The 13,250-nt window shown below is 37.0% G+C and overlaps 1 protein-coding gene across 4 annotated transcripts in view; it reads right to left on the bottom strand.

Moving 5' to 3' along the window:
* SHQ1 (SHQ1, H/ACA ribonucleoprotein assembly factor) overlaps positions 1-13,250 on the bottom strand; it is a 66,389-nt gene that overhangs the window by 36,524 nt on the left and 16,615 nt on the right. For all 4 annotated transcript variants that reach the window (XM_064519208.1, XM_026110422.2, XM_026110405.2 and 1 more), the window contains 3 exons: positions 9,766-9,920; positions 7,910-7,963; positions 4,644-4,767 (listed from right to left, as the gene is read on the bottom strand). In XM_064519208.1, the coding sequence (XP_064375278.1) occupies positions 4,644-4,767; positions 7,910-7,963; positions 9,766-9,920 (333 nt within the window). The remainder of the gene's footprint in view (positions 1-4,643; positions 4,768-7,909; positions 7,964-9,765; positions 9,921-13,250) is intronic.

Consider the following 13,250-nt stretch of genomic DNA (forward strand, 5'->3'; position numbering starts at 1 on the left):
TTACCATGCTCATTAGTTTGGAAAACTTCAACTTTTTAAAAGCTGAATATTCATTCCCTTAATTTTGTTAGTTTTTGAAAAGTTGCAATGAAAATTTTTTGAATAGTAATTACTTTCCTAATAGCTGTTTATTAAATCTTTCCCATTTTATGCTTTGTTAAGAGTATACCTGTTCGGGTACATGAAGTTTCAAATTTGCAGCTAAGGGTTTGAAAACATCATTAATAAACAGATATCAACATACTTGGACTGAATTACATGCAAAATACCCTGACTTTATTATCCAAACATTCCATTATACTAGGTCTCAGCTTCTCTTGCTAGCATCCTGAAAGAGACCTTAAATCAGGATGAAGTCAACTACAACCAATTCTTCCTTGAAGTTAAACACCCATCTTCTTGCATCCACATGACAAGGAATAGTTCTTTGATACTATTTAATTGAATTTGCTATCTATCAGTTGACAGTCATTTTTGCCTGTGTGCATCTCATGTACATTAAAATACAATGCCAAACCAGGTTGGTAAGGCATCATTTCCAGCAACTAGAATGACTACTTAATGCTATCTACGACTACTATGTTTTTTCATGCTACATTTTGCTATGTACTTTGTAAAAACTGAAATTCTCCAAAAGCTTAGCTAGACTTCCAATGAAATTTGAAGGAGGAAATATTTGATTGAACAAGTGTGCCTTGGCAGCATAAGCACAATGTGCAAATCCATTTCTTTTAAAGATAGAGAAACATTTTTCCCCCTTCTGATTAGCTAGACATCATTTTGCACTTTTTCCCAATACTTTGGTAGTTGGTTAAAGAATTCCATGCTTTTCACGCCACACAAATTCCATAATTGCTAAGGCTAATCTGGGGCACAAAACCCAGAATTTTCAGTCAATATTAACTATGATTACTCATATCACTGCCCTGCTAACTTTCTAATGCCCCTCCAATAGATTAATGCCCACATGAAGAAATTAACATATTTTTTGCCCCTTTCCCAGGTAGCACCAAGAGATTATCATGGCTAATACTGAAGATAGGGCCTTCCTTTCTCCTAATAAGGATTCCAATTGAAATGGGCATGCATTCCCTTTTTTTGAGGCTTGTGTGTGCTATTCCAGCATCTTGAAGATCCACCGGCAGCTCTGCCAACGCAGCCAGTCACACCATCCTGCACTAGTTTCCCAGGCAACCAGCACAGCCGCAGACATGCACAGAATGCAGCTGAATGAAACCAGATCTACTGCATTTTTTAAACTTATTCCACTGCTTGTAAATCATTAGGTATTAAGATGCTAGAAGACTTAAATAGCTCAGTAATTACATGACATAAGCCTACCTCCTCTCGATACTTTGGACCAGACTGTAATACGAGTGTTCTGCACTTCTTGCAAACATTTTGAACTATTCCAGGTCTACAAACTACAAGACTTACTGTTCAGTGACTTAAAGGAGAGCGAACTAACACCTTATAAACATTTACCATTATTTACACAGAAGCATACAATGCATTTCATACACGCAGGCCCATACATTTTCCCCACCAAAAAGCTGATCATTAAGAGCAGAGTTCCTCACTCGCTAGTGGTTCAATTCAAGGCATTTGTGTCAGCTCACGTCAGACAGCCTGGAAATGAATGCAATGTTATAAAGAGGGAAGCGAGGATTACGAATGGACTTAGCGGCACGAGGACAAATTAGATTCTGCAAACTGTTCTTGGTTTCTTTATGAGGGTTCTGTTATCTTAGTTAAGTAACTGTACTCTTATAAAGAACACATACATGTGTGCATGCAGTATACACATGTATACATGTGTATATTACACATGTAGTCTGCTGCACTTCTACTCTCTTCGCCCTCCCCAAATTCATGGATTTTCCCCACCTATTCACTTACCACTGGGTACCATAAAAACACTAGAAGTTTTTGTAAATTAAACAAACATTAGGAAACAAAACTTAAATGTTAGGACTTACAACTGAAGTCTGCTGCTCTTTTGGTTATTGACGCACCCTGCACATCACATTATGGAGGAAAAGTTTTCCTTGTTAAAATAATGTTACTATAAATCAACATTGGAAGAAATTCCGCAAATGAAACCATGTTTCTGTCTTTCAGTTCCCTTTCAAGACTACAGAGAGTATATTGCTACAAAAAAGCTTTGAAACAGAAAGACATTTTATATGTATACTTTACCCCACGGGTGAATTCCAAAACACAGAATAAGAGGATATATCTTTAAATAAAGTTGAATTTCTTTTAAAGCTTACAGCAGTAATTTTTATGCATGTCACTGAGGTCAGAACTACAGTTAGCCCATCTCCTGTCCCACTACAGGATTATTTAGCATACCCAAACTAGCCCTCCAGGGGCTTTGCTGTTGGGCACGATCACCATGGGTGATACAGAGAGCCCATACTCAACTACTGCTTCAGCCCTAGTGGTTTGGAAGAAGCGGGTAACGAGGCAAGAGCTGCAGGCCACACGTCCAAAGCAGGAAGATACAGAAAGTTACTGTAGATGTCATCTCTCTTACCAAACTTCAAAATATTTTTGTTAGGTCATTGAATGTTCATCCTGTAATACCATTTTTGCACTATAAAATTTAAAGAAAAAGCACACAGCATACCCCCTGATATACTATCCTCTTAAACAATTCTAAAAGGCTGACAGAACTGTATGATTTTACTTTTATTACCAGAATTTTATGTTTCCACACTTGTGAAAAGCTGCATAAGCCCAGTGGAGATAACAGCACAGATTTTCCCCCTAAAACTTCACTACTTGACTGTTATAACAAACGGTATTTTCAGACATCAATACTTTCGTGCAGTAGGACAGAGTAGTATTGCAATTTCTGTGCATTTTTTAATCTTCCAGCTCACAAACATTGAAAATAAACCATTAATAAAGTGTTGCTTCTCAGTGTTTCTTCTGCTAGAAAAAAGTCCAACATTGAGGATGTTTTTTCTGAAAGCAGTAACTTACAATAAATAGCAAACTTGTAAGTAACTTTAACAGCCCAACTTATAAGTACAATTATGCAAACCTGCACAACTGAAGCTGAAACGACCATACTTCCAAACATTTGTACACTGCTATGTGAAAGCAGTCTGGGATAAACCAGGAACGTAGAATGCTGCTGCTGAAAGACTTATTAACAGTCATTAAGAAGATGACAGCTCCACTCCTGAACATTAAACAAAAAGCTACAAATATGTAGTGTAGGTTTTTTTTTTCTTTTTATTGTTCAGTTTTAAATAAATAGAAATTGTCAGTGTGGTAGAACTAAGGTAACATGCACAAGTCAGGGATTTTGAACTTTGCTCCTATGACAGAACAATGATACAGAAAGTCAGGGATGCAAAACAAATTATTTTGATGCTTTCCATTTGTGAAACTTACTGCAGGACTTTAGGGGCCACTGAAAAAACTGTAAGTTATGTAAGTTAGGTTTCATTCACTTTACTGCTCTAAAGAGCTCTCATCAATCCTTTAGTAAATATTGGCTTCCCTTAGATCTTAAGCCACGATCTCATAGCGATTCAGGATTTCTATTCTTCTCCGACCACCACTGGACTTACCAGACAGTCACCTCAATCATTTCCCACTTAATCCTACAAAAAACAGTAACAGTCTGCCCATGAGCCACAAAACTACCCCTTGCCTTCCAAACAGTTCCTTAACATGTGTGATTCTGTATGGCAATCCTAAAATGGCATACACAAAAGAACAGTTTAGGTACTGAGAGTTAGATGTCTAATACAATTATTATAAACAGGAAAAACATAATTAATGGATTGGCTCAAATCAGGAAAAAAAAACAGGTTTAATTATGGGCAAAGAAACTAGCAAGAAAAGTGAGAACTTAACAGTAAGGTAAACTTCCGTTCTGTCAAAATCCTAACAACAATAACAATGGTTAAATTAAAAGAATAGTTCTTCCAAAGGGTAAGACTTCGGAGGAAAGCTGCCCAGATTTGGGGGCATACATGTGCATTCCAGGAAAAGACGCCAAAATCAAGATGAGCAGAACTTAACTAGACAGAACAGTTGGAACAACTGTAGCAGATGCTTAAAAAAACAAAAAACAAACAAAAAAAACTATACATACACACACACCCTTAAATGGAGACAAACCATGGAAGTTAAAAGAGACTGGAAGCATTTCTGATAATGGGCTTCAGTCACGTAATTAAGGAGCACACAGGGAACTACGGAAACCACAGAACCCCTACTATAACTCTCCTGCTTTGAAATACAACTTAAATGTACCAGAAACAAAAATTAAATTTACTTTTAAAGGGGCCTAATACAATTATAGTATCTAACCTACCATAACAAAAGCATCATTAAAGTGTTCTTTTCCAACAGAAAATCTCTTTACAGACATACATATACAGTATAAACAAGGATACATTAGAAACCAACAACTTGCAAACACATATACTAAACTAAACTCTGAAGACCTTTTCCCTAAGGGCTTTATACATGATGGGTGGACTATCTCCATTTATTAAGATACAAGATCTGATCAAAGGTTTTTCTAAAGATGAGACATTCATAATTCTTCTTTTGCGTGGACTCTCTGAATTACATGCAGCTCTGCAAGTATCATTTTCAACCCCTAAAAAACTTACCTAGTTGCAGTATCATGACTGTATCATCGATGGCACGTGTCACTAATCTGAAATGTCTGTACAGGGGATAGCATAAAACTCTTCTTCCAAAAGATACCAGGACATCATGAATACTAGTGAAACTCTGCATGTATAAATAAAAAAAATATGAATTAGTGTGTACCTTTTGATACAGAAAATATTTATTCAGGAAAAGTCATAACAGCATAGATTGAAAAGCCCTTTTTATATACTATGTCTAAAACCTGTATTTCAATAGATTTGAAAATCAACATGCTAATCTTAAACAGAAACAAGACCCTGCATATTTAGCTTGCATGGCAGGATAACAGAAGTCCAATATATTTATATTTTAGTGGTTTTGAATTAAAAAAAGAATTTAGCAAACATTAGAATAAAACATCTAACTCAAGACTCCACCATTCTTTAGAACAGAGCAATGAATTACATCTGCCCCATATTATTATATATATATTAAAGGGAAGCTATAAAAAGCCTTTTAAAAATAAATAAAAATTAAAAACATATGATATTAACAGAATACATGTGTACATATAAGATCTTTAAAAATGATACACGACTGCCTTTCATGGACATTGCAGATATTTGAGACAGGGATAAATGTATCTCCCTAGGGAAAGCAGTTCATTGTCCTCCTTTATGAGCGAGGAAGACCTCTAATTTACTCTGGCCAGAGGCACCAGTGGGTTAAAGAATCTCTTAACAGAGTGATTTACTCTCCAGCATTCACTTTTCAAAAGACAAAATAGTCCATTTATGAAATGTGTTTTTATTTGAATACATCTTGAATTCTCAATTTATTAAAATTAAATAAAAACGTTTTGCTGAAAACCAGCACTTTTTCACATTTCATGACTACCTCAACCCATTTTTCATTTTAATGGATTGCTGATGTTTTAATCATTTATATTTTGTTATTTAATATTTAGACTCTAAGGTGCGTACATGTCATGCACAGCAAAATGGCAGACAGTTCAAACAAACCACAGCTGAGGCAGTTTTGTTTACTGATTGATGAAAACACCCGCCTCTACATGGTTTATATAACAGATATAGTTATTAACAGCTTGGTGCCAGGAGACTGAATTTTCTGGGTGTGAAGTATACTGTTGGCAGAAGCTGTGCCAAGAGCTGCTACATTATAGGATAAGCTCACACACAGAAAACTCCTTCACTATGTTAGGATATGGATCTGAAAAATTCAAGAGCAAAGGCAATCACTGCATTTTAACTGCACTCCTTCAAGACTTGCTACTGCAGAGCATTCAACCAGAAACAAGTAAAAAATGAACTAATTTATAAAAACTAGTTTTCAACAACTAAATACAACCTTCACCACCACTAGAAATGTTTGTGGGGTTGGACCCAAAAATCCTGTCAGAAATTTAATATTTGATCCTGCAAACTGCAACATGGCTCAGTAACTTAAGGAATGAGAGAGGGAGAGTCCTTTCTAACTTGTTGCCATCATGGGAAATAATGATCTAAAGGCCAAGTTAAGTCCATTCCAACCCCAGGTGTGTAACAACTTCATTACACAGGCCTATGTGCTTCTCAGTAAACAATTTGAAAGCGCACAGAGAAAAAAGGAATTCAGTTTCTTCCCTTTATTCTATGTTGGCTTCAAAGGGCTGGCAGCAACTAAACAAATATGGATGCAAAAACAACCCTGAGAAGAAATGAGGGGTAAAGCAACATGCATGTCCACTGACTGACTCTGCAAGAAACCTGAAACAAAAGCAATTAGAGTCGTGACAGGTCACACAGTCATTAGAGCCCTAATGACACAGCAATTTTACAGTTACAGAACAGGGGTATTTTTCCTAAAAGGTTATGGAATTCAGCATTTCCATGATATGGGAAATAAAGCAGTCGTTCAGTTCAAAAAACTTTCATTCTTCTGTCACTGGAGTTTGCAGTTACTTCTGGGCTTCCCAGCTCTGGAGCAGCTGGAGAAGAAGCCAGAAGCCACCCAATTTGCATCCTAGAAAAAAAAAAGCAAGCCAGAAGTGCAGAATGTTGATCTAGAAAGTCTGGAAAAAAGCTTAGCAGCAAAAATCCCCAGAAGGGGGCAACAAACTTCTTTATCAAAGCCCAACATCTTCAAAAGTCATTACTAAAACATGCATCTGAAGTAGCATTTAAAGGATACCGAGCTCACTAGGTCCCACTGGGCAATATCTAACACTAAGAAATTACAATTTCTGCTCATTATGCCCTTTATGGATTACAAGCTTTGCAAATCATATCAGCTTTGTTAACATATCTGACATTCAGTATCTGTGTTTTCTGTTAAGGTCTCTGCAAGATGAGAGCTTCTTGCAGAAGAAAACATGTTTTTCATCTATACATTTAAAATTTGTTTTGAACTTATTAATTGATTAAAGAGATTTTTCATCATTATGGATGTGTGAGATACTGGGTTTTTTTACGTGAAAAACCCTCATTCTGTTTGTTCTTTCTTCCAACCTTCTCACAGCATAACTTCTTCCTTTGACAGAAGATGCAGTCTGATCAACTAATCCAAAAAAAGTCAAAAACCTACACCCAGCCACATCGGTCAAGAAAACATGAAGATGGAACTGCAGAACAGCTTTAAGATAGCATGTGTTCAACACATACTGTATTTGATGTCCGAAGGTATGAGAACCTCGATAGAACAGAAAAAACAATTATATTCATCCTTTCTAAAAACAGCTGCCTGATAAAGCCCCTTGCCAGTTTTTAAGTTGTTTTGCTGTTCAGCAACTATTTTAACATTCAGTACTGCTTTAGCCAGTTAAATGGGATGATATTTATGACTTCTGGCCAAAGATCTAGAGGGCTGTATCAGTATTTTTTTACCCTAGTTATGTAGATGCATACACATACTTCAGAGGTATGGGAGGCGTAAACACCGTTACCCCCTACATAAAGGGCAGGACTTGTGAATGAAACCCAGGAGCTAGGACAGCGTGCAGATAAGCAGCTTTTAGGTAGTGCCCGTCCTTAGCTTTTCAACAATGGGCCAGAACAAGGTCCAGCACCAAAAAGATGTACCAGAGGTCATATTCTAGCCTCCCGGGGCCACTAGGAGCTGGGAACCCAAAAGTCCTGATCAATTTCTTGTGATGTTTATTAAATATACAACAAACACTTAATTCATCTTCATTATTGAAAGAGCAACCTTTCAACAAAACCAACATGCAGTTCCAAGAATAAATAATAAAGCAAATATATAATGCAGTACTTAAGTTTTAACTTACTTCCAGCCAGCACAGTGTTGCACTCAGTTTCCTGACGTTCCAAGATGATTCAACCTGATTTTAAGAGAGGAAAAACATAAAGCAAGTATTATTTAATTCAATGTTCAGGACTGCTGGCAAACTATTTAAGATAACATTCCGGCAGTAATTTAAGAACCTATGTGAATATGAAACAATAATTACATTACATGCATTTTAATGCTGTCCTGTGGCCATTTCAATGATACTGTAACACAGTATATTAATAAACTGAAATGCGTTTCCATACTGGGGATAACTAGCCTAAGCACAAAGCCTTTAAAATAGGACAGCAATCACAGGAAAAACTGCATTGGAAGAATTCTGTCCCTCAACACACTTTTCACCAAGCAAAAGAAACTTGAATCTGCCTAGTGAATCAACAGTTCAAGCTAAAATGCCTTGTTTTGTGAAAACAGCCCAAGACTTTTGGCTTTCAGAGAGGGTCCTAAAGCCAGCAGTGCATGTAAAACATCATTATTCTTAAAATGTGACAGATTCATAGGATTTGTGAGGTAGTGTGGTCTAGCGGGATGATTAGGGCTAAAAGCCAGGAAGCCTTGATCTATAATCCTGGCTCTAATAAAGATCTGTGTGGCCTGAAAGTCTTGGTTCTCCTATTAAAAAAAGCAGCGTGCTTTCACATATACTATAAGGCTATTGCAAGGATCAACAACATTTTTGTACATAAAGATCCTCACATATTTGTGATTTTGTGCAGCAAATTAACAATATGAAGCAATACAACAGCAGTCCTATGATTATTCTGTTGAATAGGCAGGTCTGCACGCGTCTGCCTGCAATTCTAAAATCCATGTCTCACAACTCTGCCTGATAAGGAGAGAATGCTTTTGATTATCTATTCCAATATTTTGATTAAAAGCATAGAAAAAACATCCACAGTTAGCATCAGCAGAGGAGATGCTAGGAACAAAGCCATATCTGGGAAGCAGCTCCATTTTTAAAACGCAAGTTTTCCACAGAACAGCACAGAATCTTGTTACCTAGGCTCCATACTAAACTTCCACTATTTTCTTAATTCTTTACATCCTCTAAAAAGCCTAGGATATACAGCACAAAATAAGGTTGGCTGCTGTCTTATGGAGGAGATAGCTTTAAGCCAGGTTTTCTTTTTCAGTGTTCTGGTGTTTGCCTATCTTCCCAGTTCCCTCCAGCTCTTGAGACACCATGAAAAAGAAAACTCTGAATTGTGACTTCTTTTGAGGGGGGAGAAAAAAAAAGCATCAATCTTAAGTTTTTAAATGCTTCACCATAGTTTCCAGAATGCTCCAATGCTTCAGGAAACTTTTTCCATATTCAGCAGACAAGTTTTAAAAACTTAAAAAGCATACAAAGGCAGCCTTTTTATAGACACTAAACTCTGTCTCAGTCCTGCAAACTTGATTATTTTGAGTACTTTTTTTTTTTTTTTTTAATTATAAGCATATCTAATACAGAACTGTCCAGGAAAAAGGAAGAACCATCAATTTAAAAACAGAAACTTCATGAAATCTCTATTAGGTCAATCAAGACGTGCCACACCACAAAACAAATCACAAAAGGAATTGTTTGGAATCTCCTGCATCTCCTACCACTTCTCTCCGACAGCTAAAATGCTGCTCCAGAAGAATAGCCTAGAAGTATTTAGAAATCATCATAATCCTTAAGTGTATCCCAATAGTTTAATCCAGATATATAAAATCTTTCATTTTAATTTACTCATCACATTTTTAATGTTTGGAGGTAAGGGTAAGTTCACTTTAAAAGGTTTCTCAAATGACAGTACAGAGAGTCTGGCATTGGGTTCTTGAAATAAGCTTTTTTTAAAAATTACTTACATTCTTGTCACCTTCATTGACACAGATTTCATAGCAATATGCCAGAAGGATATCAATTAGACTGAGATATATGTGATGACGGGCTCTTTTATCCAGAAGATGAGTTTTATTTTTGAATTTTCTCAGCTGCTCTCTCTCTTCCTCAGAGAAGACGACTATAAAAAGTAAAATGGTAACTGATTACAAATTTAAGAGTGACACATTCATTTTAACAGGCAGTATACTGCTTCCACAGTCTGTTTAAAAGAAGCACGCTACTAATCTCAAACCACTCATCACTCAAGAAAAAGCACAAATCATTCTTACTTTAACTTTTTTTAAACCTTGATACAGTCCTTTAAATATCAAGTTCCAGACCTGCAAAGTACTGCATGCACACGCTAGCACTTTAGAACCCCCCCCCCCCCCAAAGTACTGAGGATCTTTGTGGATGCCTAGGTATCTTGTACAGATATGAATGCAAAACTAAGACCTAGGTACATGAAAGTTTCTGAAGTTCATGTCCTATGGGACAAGGATAAGGAAACAGGCTAACAAAAAACAAATAGATTTTCCTATTGTAGAAAAGGATAAGAATTAAATAAATAGGGATGAATTTAAAGAGGGAAGGTACAATTCTGTATTCTCAAACCTCATCAGTTCTAGGAGCTACATCTGACAATATCCTTCCACTGGGTGGGAAAGATCAGAGATCAAAATCCTGTTCCCACTGATACTACTATGAAAGGCACAGTTCCTTCTGAAGAACTATGGTTTTCACCCTCAGTGACCATAGTATTTTGCTGATCTTCAATGTACCTCACCAACTTAAGAATGACAACACGAGCCAAACTCCAAAGAATCATGTAGCCCAGTACCTTCTCTTTGGGTTGCATAAGGAGGACAAAAACAGCAACATAGCAGGCATGCTGTAATAACGCATCAAAATACTTCCCTAGCAAACTGTGGTATAGGCACAGACAGCTGAAATTAAATATTGAAAGGGTAACCTGTCTGAAAAGTACTTAAAACACTTAAAATGCAGAAAGGATGGCAGAATTGCCTTAATCTCTAATAGCAGAGATTAAGTAGATAATTGACTAGAAGCCACCCCCATACAAACTCACAGTAAATCAAGTCATTCAGTAAAATTAAAACAGTCAGAAGCCTGAGCTAAGACATTTTCATCCAGACTGTCCAGGCATTCCACGTCAATAGGAACTGTTTTACTCTCTTTTCTTGAATCAGATAGATCCAGTGAACACACTTCAGTCACCCCGCAAAACAAAGTCACGGTCCTACAAAGGGACTTCATAGGAGAAAGCAGTGTTACTAGCTTGACAGCTGATGCTTTGTTGCACTCCTGAAGTGCCACTCTACTATTTGTTCAAGCACTAATAACACCGGAACCATCAGCCCAGGTTTAAAATACCACTTCATTCAAGGAGATTTCTCAGGGACTAGAACAAGTCTAACACAGCACTCTCGTTACACATCCAAAGCAAGTCCTAAGGCCACGGATAAGCACAAAACACGACCCTCAATTCATTTAATTTTAATTATTTATTCTAGAAAGAGAATCTTACAATACTGAAATCCCCATTCAATTATTCTGTTACCTCCCCTCTTTTGGGTCACCATGTTTTGGTATCTTTAGTTAAGGACTGAGAGAAGCTGCAAGGAGGATATACATAACTGCAAAACCGCAAAAATGCAAAACAATTATTGGTTAACATACTCAAGTGAGGACGAATATGTTCCCTATCCTGACAAAACATTAAAGAGTCCTTGCTGGCCAGGCAGACACCAGTCAGGGGGGAATGGTCAGCCTTCAAGGCTCCCTGAGACAGATCCTTGAATCCTGCCGAGTTGCCATTTTCCACCAGCTTCATCAACACTAACAACTTAACCTGATGACCCAACAATTCCGGGCAAGATCCAACTTGATTCCCTATTCTTCCACTTCAGAACTTTATACTTTCCATGCTGCACCTCTGGAATCCTTGAGCTACTAATGGTCCTGTCTTAAAAAAAATTAAATTCTCTAAAAGATCTGTAATTTTACCTTTATCTTTCTATAGACCTTCTCACAGTTCTCTCTCAGCAGTCTGAGCCAAGGTGGTGCAGCTGGGCCACATCAGAGCTGTGGATCCTTGGAACACAGGCAGCTAAACCCCACGGGGAGCTTACAGCTGGGCTTACAGAGAGAAAAGCTTACAATCCACAGCAAACCAGACTCCTTTTATACCCATTTCTCTACCATCAGGATGATGACTACAAGTGTTCTTAGAGATGTTTCTCCTCACACACTGCTCATTTTACACAACCTGTATTCTCATGGATACAATTGCTCCGTGAGACATGTGGTTGTCTTTATCCCCGGAGCTTGCTACAAGCTTTCTAATTTTATGACATGGATGCCAAAGGCACGCAAGTATGTGCACACCTCATCAAGGCATAAAATTACGAATGAGGAGAAAAATTTTGAATGTTTCTTCTTTATGAACTTAATGTTTCTATGAGCTGCATAACCATGAAATACTTGATTTAAATTCCTCTGGAAACTCCTTTATGAACTAAACGTTTCTCTGGAGTCAAGCCAGTCTCCATTCATTCACAAGCTCCCACACTAGGAAATTCCAGCTTTTATGTCATCTTGAGAAAGCCAATCTCTTCCAATTAGCTATCTAGTACAAAATAACCATTTAGCAAAAACCATGGCAATTCTACTCCATTTTTCCATTAATACAATGTAGTTCAGCATTGTCCCTTAACTCACAAATATAGGTATATCTATATTCCATCAGTAAATTTCCTGATAAGTTCCTAATTTATACTGATTCTTCAGTGAGTCACCACTATCATTTATATTAAAATTATCCATAAAACGTATGTGCAATGTTGTAGTACACTTGAAAAAAATCAGTTTCTGAAAAACATAACAAAAAATCATTTTGTAAGTTGCTACAGTAGTGTGGGATTAAGGAAGTATTACAACAGGGTGTTTACAGTTAGGAGACAGTCAAATGGTAAAGAAAAGGCATTTCCGATTTCAGCTAGCTTTCAAAAGAAAACCCTCTACCAGAGTAGAATGCAATTTATTATGTAATGATATGCAAATAGAGCTTTCATCCTGAAGAGAAGCACAAACCAGAGAGAGATGAAACTGAAGCTGAAAAAGCTGTGAGAAATTCTAAAAAACAGACAGCCAAAAATCTGTACGCAAATATTATTAAAGCAGATCCGATCCATAAAGTTTAAAATCACTTCCAGTGACTACATGAGTATTTAAAGAAGTCTGTTACAAAAACATAAATAAATAATGCCTCCAAAGTGTCCCAGAACCTGTCACAAACAGAATACCTGTTGTGATGGGTGCAGAACAGCTACCCCAGTACTCCCACAGTTCCAGGTCCACCCTGAACACATTTGGTATAGTTAGCAGTCGAGACAGACATACTAGGAATATAAATTCTGCTCTCCTCCAAAAACTGGTAACGTTCACT

Source organism: Dromaius novaehollandiae, chromosome 12 (assembly GCF_036370855.1).
Source record: "Dromaius novaehollandiae isolate bDroNov1 chromosome 12, bDroNov1.hap1, whole genome shotgun sequence".
In the NCBI taxonomy this organism is placed as follows: domain Eukaryota; kingdom Metazoa; phylum Chordata; class Aves; order Casuariiformes; family Dromaiidae; genus Dromaius; species Dromaius novaehollandiae.